Source organism: Lathamus discolor, chromosome 21, assembly GCF_037157495.1.
Source record: "Lathamus discolor isolate bLatDis1 chromosome 21, bLatDis1.hap1, whole genome shotgun sequence".
Lineage (NCBI taxonomy): Eukaryota > Metazoa > Chordata > Aves > Psittaciformes > Psittacidae > Lathamus > Lathamus discolor.
The window spans coordinates 845,786-865,303 of record NC_088904.1 but is presented as its reverse complement, the minus strand read 5'-3'; the positions used below and the strand labels follow the sequence as shown (position 1 = coordinate 865,303).

The 19,518-nt window shown below is 48.3% G+C and overlaps 1 protein-coding gene across 7 annotated transcripts in view; it reads left to right on the top strand.

Moving 5' to 3' along the window:
• PTPRS (protein tyrosine phosphatase receptor type S) overlaps nucleotides 1-19,518 on the top strand; it is a 122,938-nt gene that overhangs the window by 56,944 nt on the left and 46,476 nt on the right. For 5 of the 7 annotated variants that reach the window (XM_065699945.1, XM_065699944.1, XM_065699942.1 and 2 more), the window contains exon 6: nucleotides 8,295-8,405. In XM_065699945.1, coding sequence (XP_065556017.1) covers nucleotides 8,295-8,405 — 111 coding nt within the window. Of the gene's footprint in view, nucleotides 1-5,802; nucleotides 5,821-8,294; nucleotides 8,406-19,518 lie in introns of all 7 variants that reach the window. The other 2 variants (XM_065699940.1, XM_065699938.1) reach the window with 1 other exon arrangement.

The following is a 19,518-nucleotide window of genomic DNA, read 5'->3' as shown; positions in this document are numbered from 1 at the left end:
GTTCGGGTTGGAAAGGACCTGAAGATCATCCAGTTCCAACCCCCCTGCCATGGGCAGGGACACCTCACACTAAACCATCCCACCCAAGGCTTCATCCAACCTGGCTTTGAACACCGCCAGGGATGAGCACTCACAACCCCCCTGGGCAACCGATTCCAGTGTCTCACCACCCTAACAGGAAAGAATTTCCTCCTTAGATCCAATCTAAACTTCCCCTGTTTAAGCTTTAACCCATTACCCCTTGTCCTGTCACTACAGTCCCTGACCAAGAGTCCCTCCCCAGCATCCCCATAGGCCCCCTTCAGGTACTGGAAGGCTGCTATGAGGTCTCCACGCAGCCTTCTCTTCTCCAGGCTGAACAGCCCCAACTTCCTCAGCCTGTCTTCATACGGGAGATACTCCAGTCCCTGAGCATCCTCGTGGCCCTCCTCTGGACTTGTTCCAACAGTTCCATGTCCTTTTTATGTTGAGGACACCAGAACTGCACACAATGCTCCAGGTGAGGTCTCACGAGAGCAGAGCAGAGGGGCAGGATCACCTCCTTCGCCCTGCTGGTCACACTCCTTTTGATGCAGCCCAGGATACGGTTGGTTTCTGGGCTGTGAGCGCACACTGCAGCCGGCCCATGTTCATTTTCTCCTCGACCAGCACCCCCAAGTCCTTCTCCGCGGGGCCGCTTGGTGTCATCAGCAAACTTGCTGAGGGCGCACTCAATCCCACTGTCCATGTCAGCGATGAAGATGTTAAACAAGACTGGTCCCAACACCGGTCCCTGAGGGACACCACTCGTTACGGGTCTCCAGCCGGACATTGAGCCATTGACCACAACTCTTTGTGTGCGGCCATCTGCTTTTAGGGCCTTTCAAAACTTGCATGTCCTGTGATGCAGAGGCCTGTGACAGTGCAAAACACGTTCACATCAGGGCCATCTGGACTGCATTAGTATTTTGGTCAGTGGAAAGGAGTTGTTTCGAGACCAAGGCAGAGCAGCTTCAAGTGTGTGTGTCTGACCTGAATGTAATGGGCAGTGTGGTGCCTGTTTGGGTGCTGCTGATTCGAGTCCTGCTGAAATCAGAACTGAATTTAATACATTTATCTTTCCAGAAAACAAACTTTGCCTCCAGAAGTGTGGCACTAGCACATGTTAGGGTATTGGATGCTTCAGGACACTGCTAATAGACTACAGTGTCTTTCACCTACAGCTCATCAGTACGATTCTGGCCCATCCTCTTGGGGATTAGCAGTAGGAGTGCAGGGAGGAAGAGTGACCCTGGTACTAAATCACAGCTTCATCACTGCACTTTGTACTAACAGGTTTAGCATGGAAACCAGCAACTGTGTTGTCTCTGAGGACTTCTCTGTGCATTGCTCCCTGATGGAGACTGGGACAGGCTGAGACAGGAGGGGTCAGTAACCCTGATCCTCCCTGGAGATGAAGCCATTGGGATAGCACTTAACGCTGCTTTATGATGCAGGGTGTTAAGAGCTGACTTGATATCAGTATACGAGTTAGTGGCAAACATGCAAATGAGCTCATTAAAAGGTACAAGTGAAATGGCATACACAGAGCTCTGCGAAACTGGGTAGCTGTGGTCACATTTGGTTCTTGTGGACCTCTGAGACCATGGTCATTATATTCACATCATCCTGGGGGTGTGTTACTGGGTCAGCAGTATAATGGGGCCGCTGTGTCATTAACCACAGTGGCTTTTCTCTATCCAGTATTTCTTCTCCTTTCCAGATAAACTTTCAAGCGATTGGAAATCTTTTAATATTTGAGGGTTTTGACTGACTGAGAAGCGGAATTGTCAGTCAGAGGAGGATGGGAAGAACCTCTTTCTTCCCTTAGACATACGTGAACATCTCAGCTTTAGAGACCCAGGTTGTCTTAAGAGTTTAAGTGGTCTTGGTGGTGGAAGGGAGTTGGATGTTTTGTTAACCCGGTGCAAGCAGTCTCAGGACATGCAGCGTAGAAGCCCAGTGTCCTTTGCTCAGCCATGCCACCTAGGGGGGATAAGGGAGGCAGCCTCCAGCCACCTTCTCCCATCAGAGGAACACAAAAACCTTTTGTCTTGTGTGTGTCTTTTGTTCTCTAAATAACTGCCTATAACAAACTTCTCTTTCCTTTTTTCCCCCTCACTTTTTTTAACATTCAGAGACTTTTGGTAAGTTTGTTCAATTAAAACCCAAAAAATCAAACCAAAAACCCCCAAACCTGCTGATGTGCAGATTTGTAACCCTTGCCCTTTCAACTAATTCCTTTGTAACAGCTTCTTGAGAGGCATGCTATGCATTTCTTGTACTAACTCTTTCAGTAAGGATATTCCGCCCTCTTAATAAATTTCTGCAGGGGTATTGCAGGCTACAGAAAGAATAATAATCATCCTGATTAATATATCTGTGTAAAGAGATAACAGCTAAATGTGAACCTCCTAACATTGGATAGATGGTTTTTGGTATGTTAGCAACAGTTGTCCTGGAATTCCCCAAGGACACAATAGCTTGTACCCTGGAACTGTGATAATTGTGTTCACACCTGCAGGAGGTCTTGGAGTTTCACATCTAACAGGGTTATTGGTGTTCTCAGAAGGGAGAGGTGGGGGCAGCATGTTCAAATTGAAGCTGTAAATCACAGGTCAGCAGCTATGGGAAAGGGTTGAGCAAGGGAAAAGGAGCATCGTGGCCGTCCCCCCTGAGATCATCTCCATCCCTTGAGGAGCAGCAGCCTCCTGCAGAGCTCACATCACGTTTCCTCCCTGTGCCAAGGCCCCATTTGTTACTGGAGATGTGGCAATCGCAGCTGCCAGGCAGGATCCAGCCCTGTAAAACTGCACAAGACCCTGGGTGATTGCTCGCTTGTTAGGAATAGAAAGGTCCCTGCAGGCCTGGCGAGAGGAGCACAGCGCACACATGTTGTCACACGTGGCCTGACAGAAGGTGGGGATGTGTTGTCTGTCATTACCATGGCAATGGGGACTGGCTTCCTCTCCTTGTTTTCGAGGCTTGGAGAATCCATAGGCAGCTTGGTGTGGGGGAAGTCAGGAAAGGCTGGGGAAAGAGCAGATCCCATCCTCTGTGGCAGCAGGGGACACCTGCACGTGGTATTCTACCTGGCACCATCTTGGTCCTTTAGAATCCAGTGGATTGTCCTTTAAGCTGCCTTTTGCCTCTGCTGCTGACTGCTCGGTTGGCCATCTGGGCTCATGCAGCCTCCAGGTTTGCCCTGAATAAGCACATCTCTGGCTCCTGGGAGGCTGTGGAAGGCAGTATGAGTATTTGCATGTGACATCCCAACGCCAGCTTTTCACTCGGAAAGGCAGCATCTCCAGTGTGAGTTCTTCCTGCTTTAGTTTCTCTGCTCTGGCCAGTGGTTATCCTCATGCATTTGCTCCTGCACCATTCGGGACACCAGGCAAGCAGCTCCCCTCCACCACCACGTCCCTGTACCAAATCTCACAGGACCTGCCAGAGTTCTTCAGAATGATTATTTCATGTCCTCTTCTAGCCCCGTCCTGCTGCCCCTCTATTGAACACGAAGCTGGTTAGATGTGAAACTCCAACAGTGAAAATCTACCATCTGTGTCTCTGCCACCATTCAAACTGCTGTTCTTTCCTTGCAAGTGACTCGATCTCATTCGGATTCAAATTGTGTCCCCTCCAACCCTGGTGCTGGGTATCTTGCAAAACATGGTTTGCTCCTCACCTCTGTGTCCCAGGTGCCAGAGTTAGAACTGGAAGGACCAAGGTGGCATTGCTTGGCTTCCCTGGCTCTCCAAGAGACAGTCTGTCTCCAAGAGCTGCTGACAGCCTATTTCCAGGGGCATCGCTGATGCTTAGAGGGAACAGGGGATAACTAATCGACAGTGACACAAGAAGGCAATGGCTGCTGTTGTGTCTGTGCCTGCACAGCTCGAACTTCCAGTGTGTTTCTCCTGTCAATTAGAGTGAACCTTTGCAGGAAATTGCCAGGCTTAGGCAAGGCCAAAGAAGCTTCATAGCAGTGGGTGATGCTGGGGTCTGCTCCCCTCCTCCCATTAGCCGTGCTCCAGATTTGTGCCACAGATGGCAGATTTTCACTCCAGTTCTGAGACAGAAGGATGTATCTGAGGCTGTCTTTCGACTGAGTTGATCTATAACCCTTTGCTGCTTTCTCTCTTTCTCTTGCTTTTTAAAACCTTCCTGCCGTCTCCTGTGTGGAGATCTGCCCAAATACACGCTCCCCACACCTCTTCCAAGCGCTGCCTCTCCAACCTTTGTCCTGACACCTAACCAGCCTGCTTTATTAACCTTAGCTAGTTCCTAACCCTAACTAGATGCTAACTTTTCTCTAGCAAATAACCTAACCTCTTAACTAGAAGCTGAGTATAACTAGAATCTAATACCCTAACACTATAATACCTCTTTTCCCTCACCTCCTTTGAAAAATAAAGGCGACCTGTAATCAGCATCTACATCTTTTTACCTTCTATCCTGAAAATGGAGGATTGAACCGCAGCACAAGAAGGATAAGGAGGGAAGGGGTTTTCTGATGGTTGAGGCAGAAGATTGGCATACAGGAGGCTTTGACTCCTGTTCTTGCCTCCTCCAGACTTCCCTCTGTGACCTTGGGCAAGTTGCTTCACCTCTGCCTCAGTTTCCCCGTCTGTAAAGCAGAGTAATAATGCTGCTGGGGGAGAGGAGAGACCAGCATAAGGCTGGTATCTGCCATGCACTGTGCCCAGCTGAGAGGTGCTGCAGAATGACAGCACTGTTACCAGTGCAGAGAAGCTCCTGCATTGCTCCCTTGTAAGAGGCAATACTTGGAATTGCGGGATCTGCCCTGTTCTCAGGATTGGGGTAAAAACCAACCAAGTGAACCCCCCTCTTTGATAAGCTGTGTGACAACGTTGAATGCCACTGTGAGCAAAAGGACCTGCCGGGTTTTCAAAGGAAGATGGTTGCAACCTCAAGAGGTCAGACTGGGAGGACCGTGATTTTACCATTGCCTGCGGCTGGTTCACCAGCCACGGTGTCACTTCCTCTCATCTCTGAGACCTGCCTAAGTGGGAGACTTATGTTAGGCAACGAGACACAACTGGAGGGGGGTTGAATGAGATAACCCAGGGGAGATGCAATCCAAAGTGTAGCAGCACTCTTCTCCCCACACACAGCCCCCTCCTGCACTGGCTCTAGGGAGGCTTCCTGAGCAGTTGCATGAAGCAGCCCTTTCACTGGAGCAGTAGCGTGGCCCTCTTCAGAGCAGAGCATCTGGCTTCAGTCTCTGTGAGGAACCACTGAAAGAGAACTGAAGGTCCTGATAAGGGCAAACATTGCATTCCTCACACATCTGTGCCAATAACTAAAGTCTGGAACTGGGAATTTGTTAGCAAAGGTGGGATCAAATCTGCAATTCTTAATATTGCGAGGTCCCTGGATATCCCTTTCCCTGTCGGGGCTAACACGGCCGTAACGCCAACCCTTTCCTCCAGGAGTGATAAAGATAAATGCAGGTTCATCATATGTTCTGCAAGTAGCAAACACTGATGTTAACTGAGAGCTTGGTATGCTTAGCACCAAAATGGAACCAGGCTTAAGAGTTTTCAAGCCAAGGGCCAGCTCAATTGGACTGCTTTAAAAAGGGCATCCCCAACTTAAATACCCCACGCGAGCCCTCTTCAGTCTGTCCCTGTCATTTCAGATGAGGTAGAGCAGGAAGTTTCCTACTGGGAACTGTCTTCCTTGACTCAGGTCCTTTTCCCACGGGCAGTGCCGGTGGTTGGGGTTTGACAGTCGTTTCACTCACTCTCTTTGTTTCCTTTGCAGAAGGTACACCGATCCGAGGTAAGATCCCCAGCTCACTCACTCACCCACTCTCCAAACACTTCTCTCCACTCAGTTCCTGCTTCATTGACCTGTGCTCAGTACAGATTCTTGTTGGTGGTGTTGTTATGTTTTCTTGTCCTGCTTCACCTCTGGATCTTTATTATACCTGTCTTTATTTTATATATGGTTATAATGTCCTTTTTTGTTTGCTGGGTGCACTCAGTAATACCGATACTGTTATTCTAATAACATCTCAGGCTGTGCTGCCTCAGATTTATGGCAGAGTTTTAAGAGCTAATCTCTCCAGGACTGTGAAGGACTGAAGTTTATCTTGAGCATTAAATGCTATCAAAGCTTGGGAAATGCTTGGGACCTGCTCTTGGTTGGTGCAAAGTGCTCCCGAACCACCAATGGTGCTGAAAGTTTCCCAGCCCTTTGCTCACTCAGATCTTCAACACTTACCATCAACGTGTCCTCATTTGTTTGGCTTCAGAGCCTTCCTTCCCCTTCCTCCTCACTCTCCTACCCCTAGGTTTCTCTGGGAAAGATACCCATGGTAAGTAGCTTCTGCGTTGTCTCTTTAATGGAGCTAAAAAGATACTAGACCTCAAGCGGTCACAGAAAGTCAGAAGGCATTGGGTGCGCACCCCTTGGAGGAGCCGCTTTGGTTTTATCTACACGTGCAAATTTAGAAGTCCCTAATTCTCTGCTGGTAAAAGCAAAAGGAGATGCTGTAGGTGGGATTTACTTGTTCGCACATCATCTCTGTGGGCTCCTGACAAGTGCTGAAAACTCATTGACCCCTCTGCACTATCACTGCAACCACTGCATTCACCAGCAAAGCTGCAGCAGTAAAGATGAAAGGGGCGAGTCCTTCTTCCCCTGGCGAAGCTGCCTGCCTGCAGCTCATGCTCATTCATGCTCCTGCTCTACAAAGTGGCTTCATCTGCCCTTGATGCTCTCAGACAAGGGATGCTCATGGCCTGCACACAGAATTTGTCTGGAAGCAGTAGAAGCAACCCCCAAATGAAGAGAAGTTTCTAGAACAGTGCACTGGCCAGCTCCCCACCAGAATGCAGCTTCCAGTGACAGAGCATGCTCGAGCTGTAATTCAGTATGAAATGTGCTCAGCTGGTGTCTCAGTGGGAAGCTTCAGTCTATTTGCTTTCTGACTCCTCTTATGCTGAAATAGCCTCAGATTCTGCTGAAATGAATTCCCTTTGCTTTAGTGGCTTGGGTGGGGTTGGTTTGGGTTTTAATTCACCCTGCTCTGCCTTTGGGAGCTATGAGGCACAGTGGATGCTGGCACTGTCACACCCCATCCCTGCCATAAACCCTCTCACACATCACGTCTTCCCACGCAGCATCCTTTGTCACCCATGCACACACGGGGGAATGTGAGCTCCACGTCCTCCTCATGTGAACCCATTGGGTTTTCCTTCCTGAAGAGGCTGGGTCTGCAACCAACAATGACACCATTTGCACTTTCCTCACTTAAGATTTTATCAATAAGATTACGCCGAGCTGAAATTGTTTGGTTTTCATATTTAGGGGTATTTTTTCCAGAGATGGAAGTTTAAAAGTCTTAGCACATACGAGCTCTGTCCATATCTGTAGTATAATCATGTACTCCTAATACATAAAACATTTGATAGCCTGTTGAATTATTTATGTAGTATGTATTTTCACTGGAGTTTTGCAGGGATGAAGCCTTCTGAGGTAAATGAGGCAATTTTCTTCCATGTAGTTACATGCTGCCTATCTCTGCATGTTTGCTGACAGGAGTGTTTAGTAGGGACTCTGGGTATGTTCTTGTAGGCTGCAGTGATGTACAGGTTTAAGAAAAAACCTAAATCCTTTTGTCCAGGCAATTCTGAAGTTCCAGTGCAGTATTTACAGGGTTTTCCCTTGGGAATATTCACTAATAGTAAAGTGCTTTTCACACTGACTCTTCTCTCCTGTAGGCTTCCTGTGAAGCAGGTATTTAGGCACGAAACAAAGGTAGCACAGATAAAGATACTCCAGGGATCCCAGGCAGGGGGTGACAAAGCCTCCTGCTTTTACAGTCACTGCTTCAAATCAAGGAAGGGAAAGTCAGCTGCCTTCTGATGGATTTCTGGGGATCCTGGTAATATGGATTATTGGAGTTGATTCCATGAGTTCTGGTGCAGAATGCCTGCATTGCGGAAGCCACAAAAGTTGGTTCTTTTGCTGATCATTTCAGTATGGAGAATAACACTTGGAATGGGGGGGGGGGGGATTAAATTTTCTCCTCCTGCTGAGCATGTGTCCAGCTGTAACACTGAGCACAGACAGTAGCTGATGTTGGCTGAGGGCTCGGTGCTTCCAGAGCTCAGGAACCACAGGGAGCATCAGATTGTTAGCCCAAAGGGGAGGACAAAAGCAAAACATTGAGGCTATTGCTCTGTCTTCAAGCCCAGACCAAAAGGTGATGATTGTGTCTTTGCTGCGGTCTTCTTCTCTCCTGCCAGGTGGCCTCCAGATTGAGAGCAGCGAAGAGACAGACCAGGGGAAGTACGAATGCGTGGCCAGCAACAGCGCCGGAGTGCGCTACTCCTCCCCTGCTAACCTTTATGTGAGAGGTAGGGAGCGCACCGGCTCACACACTGCCAAATACCTCCCTCCCCATGGCCTTCCTGTGTCCCAGCTGCTTCCAGGATTCCATCCTGACAGCGACGTCAAATGCGACCCAAAATAGTGTGCCCAAGAGTCTGCCAGCGTCACCCTGCAGAGCCCAGAGGGCAACGAACAGCTTTGGCTGCAAAGAGGCCACGATCCCCTTTCTCTCCAAAAGATCCCTGCTCTCTGGAAGTGGGAAGGTTTCAGTTCTACTGGTGTGGGTGTGAGAGGAGGGGAGGACCCTCTCAGCCCCCTCCATTGAGCTCTCAGTGCCCCCAGTCTCACCAGCTTGCCACGGGAGGGTTCATTGTCACTTCTCACCTAAGTCCCAGCCAGTTTTCCCTTTGCCAGCAGTAACTTGTCACTGCTTCCTTGGGCACAAATGCTGGCCTTGGGCATAGAGAGCTGGAGAGGGCCAGCAGACAGCTCTGCCACAGTGCCAGGTCCCTTCACCCGTGTAGCTTGGGAGCAGATGACAGGGGGACAGGCTGCTGCTTGCTGCCCCCTCGATGTTCTCACACCCAGTGGGGCGAGAGCCTTTCTGCTTCCTTTGTTGGTTGATTTTAATCTCTCTGATCTGTACTATTTTGTGTGTAGATTTGGTTTAATATCTTTCCACAGCAAACCCCTTTTGGTAATGAGAGAGCAGGGCTGGTCCTTCTCCCTCTTTTTAACAATACAAAAAGACAAAACTACCATTGGGAGTTAAAAAGGGACGTTACATCCCGGCAGACTGTTCCCATTCCATCCCATCGGCAGAGGAAGCGCCTCCCACCTACACTCACGTTAACTCTGCGGTCCCATGCAGAGCCATGCTCCTGTGTGCACTCCTTTCTCTCTCTCTTTCTCTCTCGCTCGTGTCTCACGCTCACTAAATCACATGCACATGGAGAGAAGGCTTTTCAGAAGTGAATGTTTCCAAGCTCCAGTTTTAAAATAGCCTTTTGTGGCCAGCTGGAAAATTGCGATTGGAATTTGCCCTCTCGCCTGGGCCCCGAAATTCTGCTGTTGGGAATGTCAGCCTGGATCGGATGCTAACTCCGGGCTAAATCCTTTGCAGACAGCTTTAGCTGGAACGGTTTGGGATCTTTTTTGAAAGACAAAACCCAACAAAAACCCCAACGAGAAGCAGGGGAAAAAAAAAAAATGGGGATTTTTCACTCTTTTATTCCTAAATTTCCTCTGCCTTTGCGGCCACTCGGAAACTACCCGGGAGACAAAGGTTGTAACCGTGCTGCTGCTTGTCTCCACACCTGGCTGAGAGTCGGCCCCAGGTGGATAGCCCTCTTTCTGTCCAAGTTAGCCTGTGTGTTCCTGAGGCTGCCTGACAAAGCAAGCCAGCATTAACCGGCCGAGAGAGTGCAGAAGCCAGCGTGTAAGCGAGCTTGGCCTGTGGTTTGGGTGTTTCTCATGCTGTTTAATTCCTTGTTTCTTGTGTGTTAATATCGTGGAAAGGTAACAAATCTCTGAAATGGATTTGCTTTGGTGGGAGGGGAAGTTCATGCACATTTTCCTTCCCGTTTTTTTTTTCCCTTTGTTTTAAAAGAGTCCTGAACACTCTTGTGTTTCCAATTGACTTGTTTCTCCCATAACATGCTTGTCTCTATAGAACACCTGGGATAGGAGTTGTAAGTTTGAACATTGCAAGGAAATGTTTTTGCTTTTTGGTTTGCTTTTCTTTTCTTCTTTGAATTATTTCTTGGTTTTGCCTTATTCAGTCCCATTGTGGAGGTAGCACAAGCAGGGCCGGGCGCGGGGCTGGTGGGAGCAGGGGCCGGGGAAGCGGTGGCCAACCTGGGACCTCCTTTGAGTTGGGGCTTCTCTGCCCGGGGCAGGTTCCTCTCCCCCTTCTCTAAAGAGCAGATGCACTTAAGGATGTGAGAATTCCTTGCTGGGGTTGGCACCTCTGTGGGGTGCTGATCCTGAACCAGGATTGCTCACAGCCTGGCCTGTACAGAGTTCGGTTGGTCTTAAAAGGTCCCTAGGTGGATGGGAGGGGGAACGTCAGGAAGGCAGGGAAGAGGGTCGTTACTATCTTCCTTTTTATTTTTCCTTTCTTTTCATTTTGGTTAAGAGAAAAAAACAAAAAGAATCAATCAATTTGCAGCTGACAGCCTTGAGAAGGCCTTTTTTTACTCTCTCTGTGTTTCCCCTATTTTTCTCTTCTCCTCATGTCATTGTGTTCCGCATCAAACCCCCTTAACATCCCTCAGAGCTACGAGAAGGTTGGTGTGGTTTTTTTCTTTTTTACTTTCTTTACCCACATTTTTACATTCTTAAGAGAAAAAAAAAAATTAAAAAAATATAAACTGAAAAAAAAAACCTAAAACTATTAAAAAAAAAAAAGAAAAAGCAAGAAATCTTTAAGATGAGCGAGACCCGCCGTTCCCGGGTCTCGCGGAGATGAGTTGAGTTGCATTGTGGGCCTCTCTATGCATCCTTTGGTAATGTTGCTGAGTTCTTGCACTTTTTTGTCGTCATGGTTACCTTGCCGTTTGGACATTGGGCCTGATGCATGATAGGAGAATGTAACAATCTTCTTTGCATGCCACTTTTTCAATTAATTCTGAATTCTTTTTTTCTCTCTATAAATAATGTATCGTTTTGGGTTTTTTTTTGTTTTCCGATTCTGGTTACTTTTCAAGTGGATTTACTCTTTTACTTTCTCAGTTGGTTTTGTTCCGTTGGGTTTTTTGCTTTCTCTTTGAGTTCCTGTTTCTGTTTGGATTGGTTATGCTGTGCTGTAGTTGATTCCAAACGCATTGTGAGAAGCCAGTGTTCCTGCCCACCCGGTGGTAACTGAACTCCTCAATCCCTCCAGGAGGAAAGGAGTCACACAGCTCTAACGCCTGTCCATGGAAGCCCTGCTATTTGGGACAAGCCTTTGTTTTGGGGGGAGGGAGGGATCTGGGAAGTGGAAAAGATGGTAAGAAGCCAGGGTGTCCATCCAAGAGTTAGGGCAGAGCCTGGGTCCCGTTATTACTTACATGTTTCTGGGAGGTGTGGCCCTTGTTCCACATCCTGCACACAAAGAAAAACCCTGATCCCTGCTCCCAAGGGCTTCCCCAGCGATGCAGAACTGGCTCACTGGTAACCAGCCTCTTCCCTCCACTCATACCTAAGAGAGTGTGCAGGAGCTGAGCTTGAGCCGGGTCCCATCAGCAGAGCTTGTAGGAAGGAGGGCGATGCCTCATCCTCGCAGTGTTGGGAGGGAAGGGCGCCCAGCCACCTGCAGAAGGGTAGCTGGGTCTCATGGCTCTGCTTCTCCCCATTTACCCTCTTCCTCCCCATCAGTTAACCACTATTACCTGGCTATACAGGCACATTGAAAACCAGCCTGGTCCAGAGGCAGTAGAACCCTCCTTTCTGAAGGAGTGTGCAAAGAGAACTGCAGCAGTGGTAGATTGAAGGAGGCTGCTGGGACACATCTGGCAGCTGCATCTCTGTTGTAAACAGCAAAGCTGACAAGTTCCATTCTAGCTGAAAATGCCTCTTTTCCCTCTTCTCATCTCCCTGTTTGTCCCCACTCAGCTTCTGTTGCCTCCCATGTGTGCCTGCTCAGGGGCTGAGCCACATGGGATAGGAAACAGGCGGGTTTTTTTGCAGTGTGTTAGTTGTACCATTGGTGCTTGGTGCTCTTGCCCTTTCCAGAATTGAATGCCCTTCCTTTCCCTGTTTATGCATTTCCTTCTGCCCACCAGTCCTCACTACTCGATAACCTACCCAAGGAGTGGCTTTCCTAGTGTACAGGTATTAAAGCTGTGTGATTTTTGAGAAATCCAGTGCAGTATTGACACAGTATCTGTCTCTCTCTTTCTCTATCTCTCTCTTTCTCTCTGTCTGTCCTTCTCTTTTTCTTAAAATGCTGAGATTTCAGTGCTCGGACCCTCAGTGCTGGTATTCTCCCCTCTCCCCTTCAAGTCTCTCCCCCTCTCCCCATAGAATCAAGGGTACCACTCCGAAATGCTGCACTGTTGACAATGTGTTTCTGAAGCGGCCAGTTGTGGCTCTTCTAACTTTGATGCCAGCAAGAGCCAAAAGACACCCCCAAGCCCTAGGCTCTATTGAAAGAAAGAAAAACACAAAAACAAAAACAAAAAAAAGAAGAAAAAAAGGCTTGTTCTCTTTAAAAAGAGCAAGAGAGAAGGAATAGGGTTTGAAATGAGGTGTTCCCATCCCACCTCCCTCCTGCCTAGGACTAAAAGGTGCTAATCACTACTAATTACAGGATTTTTCCTTCATGAATAGGAGTTGGAGTTTCAGGCTTTAGGTGCAGTTAAAAAGGGATTTATACACCATTGGGTTTTATTTGGTTTATTTTCTCTTTTCTAAAGTATTTCTAACGTGTCCAAATTGCACTGCTGCTGCTAGAATCTCTGTGATTTGAGAAGGTTTTAACACGAAAGTCTTCCTTAAGAGCCAATAAAATAGTAATAATATCAACACCACTAAACTAAGTTGGAGGTAGTCCTGATAGGCTGGAATGACACTGGGCAGGGAAATAGAGACTCAATACCTGGCTAAAAGAGCTCATCTGGTTTACTAGGAGTTCTGGGCATGGTCTTGAAAGTCTTGGTTGAGGGTTTGCCTTGTGTGTTACTACCGATCGTATCATGCCATCCTCCAGAATAACAAAGAATCTTGCTAACAGGGAATTCCCAAGCTCAAATGCAGACGTATCTTTATGGAGACCCACAAAAGCAGAGCAGAAGTAGGTGAGATGAATTCTGCCACCAGCCCAGGGTGTATGAAAGGTTCTAGTCTGAACCAGTTGTCCAAGAAGTCAGCACACCTGAAGATGGGGATGCTGATTTTGATGGGAGCTGTACCTGGCTTTCCAAAGCCATTGGATGCTTCTCTGTATCCCTCAGGACACAAACACTGTCAAACTGGCCCATAGTGAGGGCAGGAAAGGACAGATTCCGGGTGTGTCGGGAGATATCTTGGTGATGGTTGAGAGCTTCGTGCCTCTCCTTGCACTGTGCAGGGATGTGCCTAGCACAGAGGAGGCTGCTTTGGGAGCCTGACAGTTCTCAGAGCTCATGAGAATGGGAAAGGCTGTGAATACCTGCCTGGATAAAACCAGGTTGACTCACTCGTACCTGATGGCATTTTCCTCTAGCCATCAGTGAGCCAACACATGCAGGGTCCAGGCTTTGCCCCATGCATCTGCTATCCTGGATCTGTGCCCACAGCTGGTTTGCCCCCTTGAAACCAAGCACTTTGTAGCTCTCCCCTTCATTTGGAAAGGGAAAAGCATTTGGAAAGCTCTCCCCTTCATTCCTTGCACTGTGGAGCTGGGCTTTAGCAACCTCTGCTCTTGGTACAGAGCAAATTGTTGTGGTTCAATTGACCAGAGTTAAAACATTCCCCCTCTTCCACGCAGTGATGCCCTGCCAGGAGTTACAAAAGGCAGCAGTTGTGGTGCTGCAGGGATAATCCTTTTCCCCCTCTGCTCAAGCTTCTTGTTGCTCTGCTCTTTTCAAGCTCAGGCAGTTTGAAATGGTTCTGCAGGCATTTAGGGCAGCGCAGGCCCTTCCTGTGCCTGCTCAGCCCGCACCCCTTCTGCTGCAGGAGTATGGTGCTGAGTCACCCAGAAGCAAGTTCTGCAGCCCAGGTCCTGCTGAGAACACTTCATTTTTCAAGGCTCTCTAGAAAACCTCGACTCATTGAGAGAAGCAAAGATAAAAATAGGCCAGGGCTAAACACAGAATAGCAAAACCTAGGTGAAATCCATTAAAATAAAGACCACAGAAAACGTACAGATAGTGTGCCTAGGACCTCTGAAAATCAAGATCAAAATGTATTAAAATGTGACTAATTCCACAAATAACTTAGCCTGTAGCCTGTTCCTGGGTTAAGTTTGGCTCATGTATAACTGGAGCATCAAACCAGAGCTGCTGGTGCTCAGCCCTTCCGCCAGTAGACAAGTGGATGGGTGCTCAGCTTTTCACTTCCAATGCCATTTTGAGGTCAGAAGGAAATCGTTTCCCTTGCACGATAGACTTAACAAAGTCAAAACCCTCACTGGTGTTTTCAAATGTACCATTTTAATACCTTTTTAGCCTAGCCTTGCTAAACTCTTTGATGGAAAAGGAGGGAGGCAGAACCACTGCTGCTGTGTAGAGCTGCCCCTGTAGTGCCATGTGTCAGGCACTGGAGTTTAGGGAGGGAGAGGTCTGTGATGGCTTTCGAATGTGATGTTAGCACTTCCATGGGTGGGGGAGCCCCCTGTCCGTGTTTGGGGTGTCCTCAGCTCTGAAATTCTAGTTCAATCAAAGCAAAACAAGCAACTTTGCTGTGCTTCTGCAGAAGGATTTCTCAAGGGTATCAGGGAATGGGAATGGATACAAAAAGCCACCCCCCAAAACCAAATCAAAACTGTACATATATATATGTATATATATGAATCTCTCTCTATAGAGGGCACTTTGCAGGAACACTGTGCTGTACTGATCTTGAAATCTCTGCCTGCCTGTGTCTCTTACACCTTTTGCATCGCTGTTCTCTTTGTTTTAGGGGAAAAAATTAGATTACACCTTGTCAAATTCGAATAGCAAAACTAAACCAGTGAAGTGCGTGTTCAGTGTTACAGAGCTGCTTGGAAAACAAAAATCCAATTGGGATCGGATTATTTTCTGTCCAATCCTATAAAAAGCAGCAGAAAAAAGCAAAAGAATTGCAAAAGACCAGAGATGTTCAGCCAGCCGGTCACTCAACTGATGTGCTTTAACTGGGAAAGTAACAATGATTGGGAAGGTAATGGATTTCCTCCAGACCAAATGCAAGCCTTGGTCTCATGCTTTATTTATCTACCTATTTACTTACTTTCATTTACTGTGAAGGAAATTAGGAAGGAGATGGGCCTGAGGAGGGAACTGTCTCGTCCTCTGGAGGGACGGAGGTCGGAAATCCAAACCCGAACAGCGTCTCGCCCCAGCGGAATGAACTTGCAATTGGAATGGGAGAGGGAGAGGCAGAGGCGGCTGCACGGACAGCACCGGGGCAGGGACCACCTTTTGGGAGGGGAGGACAGGTGTAATCTAAGCTTCACTAATAATGTAGAGGCTGCACATTATTTTGGCACCCTTTCCCCTACCCCCTCCTCATTTTGGAGCAAGACGGAATGACTCCTGTCTCCCCAAAATGGCCAATAATGTCCGCCTTCTCACCTCATTTGGAGCAGCAGCTTGCTGAGTGTCAAAATGTTTAATACCATTTGGTTTTGTTTGGTGCTTTCAACCAGTCACTTCACTTTCTTTGGTTTCCTTTTCCGATTAATTTTCTTCTTGAAGATTACAGACTACGTTTCTCTTTGAGTTGGTTTAATGTGAATCGGGGTTTGAAGTGACGGGTTCGTGTCTAGTACCTTCTCCCTTCCCCACCTCGCTCCTCCTCCAACATTTCTCTCCTTGAGCTAAACTGGAAGGGGCATAAAAAGTGGAACTGGTGGGGGTTTCCTCAGCACAAACGGCTTGGCTGGTCCTCAGATTTCTCTCACTAGCAGCTTCCTGGGAACACATTGTAAGGATGGATTCTGGTGTTGCAAAAGTCAACCCTGGATCTCCCAGTGTCTCTTCCGATCAGGTCTGTAAATCTGTCCCTTTCCAAAACGTCTCTCACCTTGTGGACCCCAGCTCTGTTTTTAACTGAGTGGTGGTGGTGGGGAACCTCAGCGATGTTGATTGCTACCTTCTCGTTGGAAAGAAGGACGCGCCAAAAAAGCCACTCACAGAACACAAACTGGGTTAAACCTCCCTGCACCCGTGAACAGCAGCAAAACCAATTGGCTTTACAGTGCTCTGAAGTTACGGAACTGTTCCATTTCTAATGACACTGACGTTAAGCAGAATTTGGGGTGCAGATTTGCCTGGGTGAAATACTTACCTAGCAGATAATATTAAACCAGATGCATAACTAACTGCACTTAAATCGTTCTTTGCCTCCAAAATGGCTTCTCTGCATTGAATTAACTTGCCTTGTGTCAACAAATGTCCAGCTCCAGTTCTAAAACCTGGTTCTACCAATAACAAGCTGTATCCTTGTTTGAAAAAAGCTCCTGGGAGTTCTTTGGCCATTGGAACTGTGTGTTTGTGTGTGCCTGCTTGTGTGTGTCTGTCGGGAGATGTTGCACATGCACATGGAGCATGCACATACGTGTATGCATGCAAGGTTGGCTTCGTAAAACAGGTCTGACAAAGCTGCCACGGAAATCAAACATCCCTGAAACTCAGGGAAGGTGCTTCTTGAGACCAGAAATTGGTGAAAACTCTTAGATAAGTGTCTACAGTCGAGCCCTGAGTGTCTCATCCCAACTTTTCCTTTCCAAAGAGGGCAGTTGTTCCTTTCTTTCCAGTCCTTTGGAAGCGTCAGGTAGCGAAATGGAAGGAATCTCTTCCCCATGGTTTTTTCCATGTAAAATTTCAGTCTTTCAGCTGCTCTGTGTGAAACCCAGCTGGACCCAGAGCTCAAATTGCCCTTGACTCAAGCTCTAGCTGCCCTTTCTTCCCACCACTTGCAGCTCCTCCTCGGCCCTGACCTAAACGCTGACCCAGAAAGTCTCAGCTGGACAAATCTCACGTCAACAGCCAGCTCAGAGTGGTAGGGCAATTAAAGCAACCCGCAGCAGGGTGGCTCCTGCTACCCAGAGATGAGCCCTCCAAGTACTGCCTGTTAAACTCAATTCAGTTGCCACAGCCCTGAGCCATAGCAGGGATGTATCCAGGGACTCTCGGAGGTCTCCAGCATTTAATGGTGGAGTTATTTTCACATCCTAAGACCGGTGCGTGGATGTTTGTATATTTGTGCACATAAAAGTGTGTAGCTTTTTTTAAACCAGGATGCACAGCAGAAGTGCTGCCACCTCTTTGGGTCTTGGTTAGCACTAGCCCTAATCTAAACCCTTCCTTTTCACAGAATGCACATCAGCTCGGGCTGGTGGCATCCGGATGTTGTTTCCCCTTAGTTAAGTGTGATAAATGCTGTTAAAACCCGGGCTGCTGCAGGGAGGGTGGGCAGAGCTGCCTGGCAGTGCTGTGACCGTGCTCTGCACAGCCCCAGCCCTGAGCTTGTGTTGTGTGAGTGGATCCCTTCCATCCCTGCCCAGAAGCAGGCAGGCAGCAGCGCTCTGTTCCCTTCAGACTCCGATTCTCAGCACTCCACCATACATCAAATGATGCTTTTCAGTTCTTAAATTCTGGTTCGTTCTTCCTTTTTCTTATTTTTCTCTTTGGTTTCCTTTCTCTTTCAGTTCGGTTTTGATTTCTCTGTAATTAGCCTCGGTTTGAATTAATTGTCTTGTTGCGTTTCCATGACAACTCAGTGTCTGCATCCCACCTGCCGTTGTTTGCTGTTGATGCTGTTTGCTGGCCGGATGCTGTCCGGCGTATGTCTCCCCATTTCTCCTCACCTCTTCCCACCTTGCCTCCCCTGTCCAGAAGGTGACATATATCAGCCCCTCCTCAGAAGAGTCATCCCCCCTCCCCAGATCTGTCTGCATGTTGACCCCACTTGTTCCTTTCCAAGTTCTCTCCATCTTGTCTCAGATTGTGACCGGCGTGGTCTTCGCATGGCTCCATTTTCTGAAGTGTGGTACCTCCTGAAGCAGGCAGTGGACAGAAGGATGGAGTAGCCAATAGGGCCGTGCCCTCATGTCCGGGGCTAAAAGTCTTCCCTTGCAGCATGACAGGAGAGCGAAAGGATCGTATTGCCTGCTCTCTCGAGCCAGTGCTGGTGCCTGAGGTGGTGCAAATACCCTGGCACTCTCTTTGTACCTTTGTCTAAGCAGAAAGTCATCTTCTAGTGTTAGCATCCAGGTGAGTTCGCAGTCCCTCCCTCCCCATTCCAGTCTCTTCCCCAGCCACACTGGAGGTGAGGGCATGCTGTCCGTTCTCTTGGCAAATCCATGCATGCAGGAATTCTCCTTTGACATCTCCGAGCTCCTAATGCCGCAAATCTGGAAGTCTTCTCTTCCTTGCCTCTCAGTACTGGTTCCTGGGTACTGGTAACCGTGCAGAAAAGGATCCAATAGCCCGATGGGAAGAGCACACCTTCTGTGAAGACATCTCCTTGTCAGCTTGCAGGAGGAGACGGGCTATAACTGGCTTTCGTTCAACAAAGCTCCACTAAATGGAAAACAGCCGCTGCCTCTCCTGGCAGTGCCCTTCCCAGCTGAAAAGATCCATAATGTGGAATAGCAGCCAGGGAAGTGGGCTGGAAGATAAACACTAGAAAAACCCAAGACATCGCTCCCAGGGGACATCTGAAGGCACTAGGACTTGGGAAGAGCAATGGCAAGCTAAGCGCCGGTGTCCTTCGCATTGCTTTTGCATGGATGCAGTTGCCACTGATGTTTTAGACAGGTCACCTGGGAATAGAACAGCAGAGACAGATACCCCAGTCCCCCAGTGCTCCCACTGTCCTGCCCCCTTGCTCCCCCTGCCTGTGGGGAGCTCACTGCATGGCTCTCCGAAGCTGGAGGACTCCCGCTCCCTGCTGCTGTGCCTGCATCTTCTCGGGGTCTGTATCCTTTTGTCTTTGCTTGCAGGATGGGTCGTTGCCCTCAGCTCCCTCCCTAGGGCCTCTCTTGCGCATTCCCCTGCTTTCATCCCTAAGGAAGAGCCCCCAACCTCAGCCAGCCCAGTTAGTTCAGAAAATGGAGCCACGGAAACTGCAGCCTCCCCTTTGCGTCCATGTTCTTACTGTGTAAGGTCTGGAAGCTGCATCCACCTCTCTGCTAAGGAGATGCACAGAACATGTCACTGTTTTCTCAACGTTAAAGTTTCATTACCTTGTTTTTCTTATTAATTCTATTCTATTTATTATTCCGCCAGGGCTGAGATGTGACAATGTGAGCCACCACATTGGGTCACATCAGCTAGAAAAAGTATGCAGCATTAAAGTGGGTTTCCCCCTCCCCTCCCTCTCTTTCTCTCTCTTCTTTCTCCCTTCCCCTCCTTGTTCTCCTTCTCCTGGTCTTCCTTCCTTTCTCTGTCGCTCACTTTCTATTCAGTATCCATGTGGGCATTTGCTAGCCGCCCAGAAATGATATTTCTCTGCATTTTCCTCTCTCTTTCT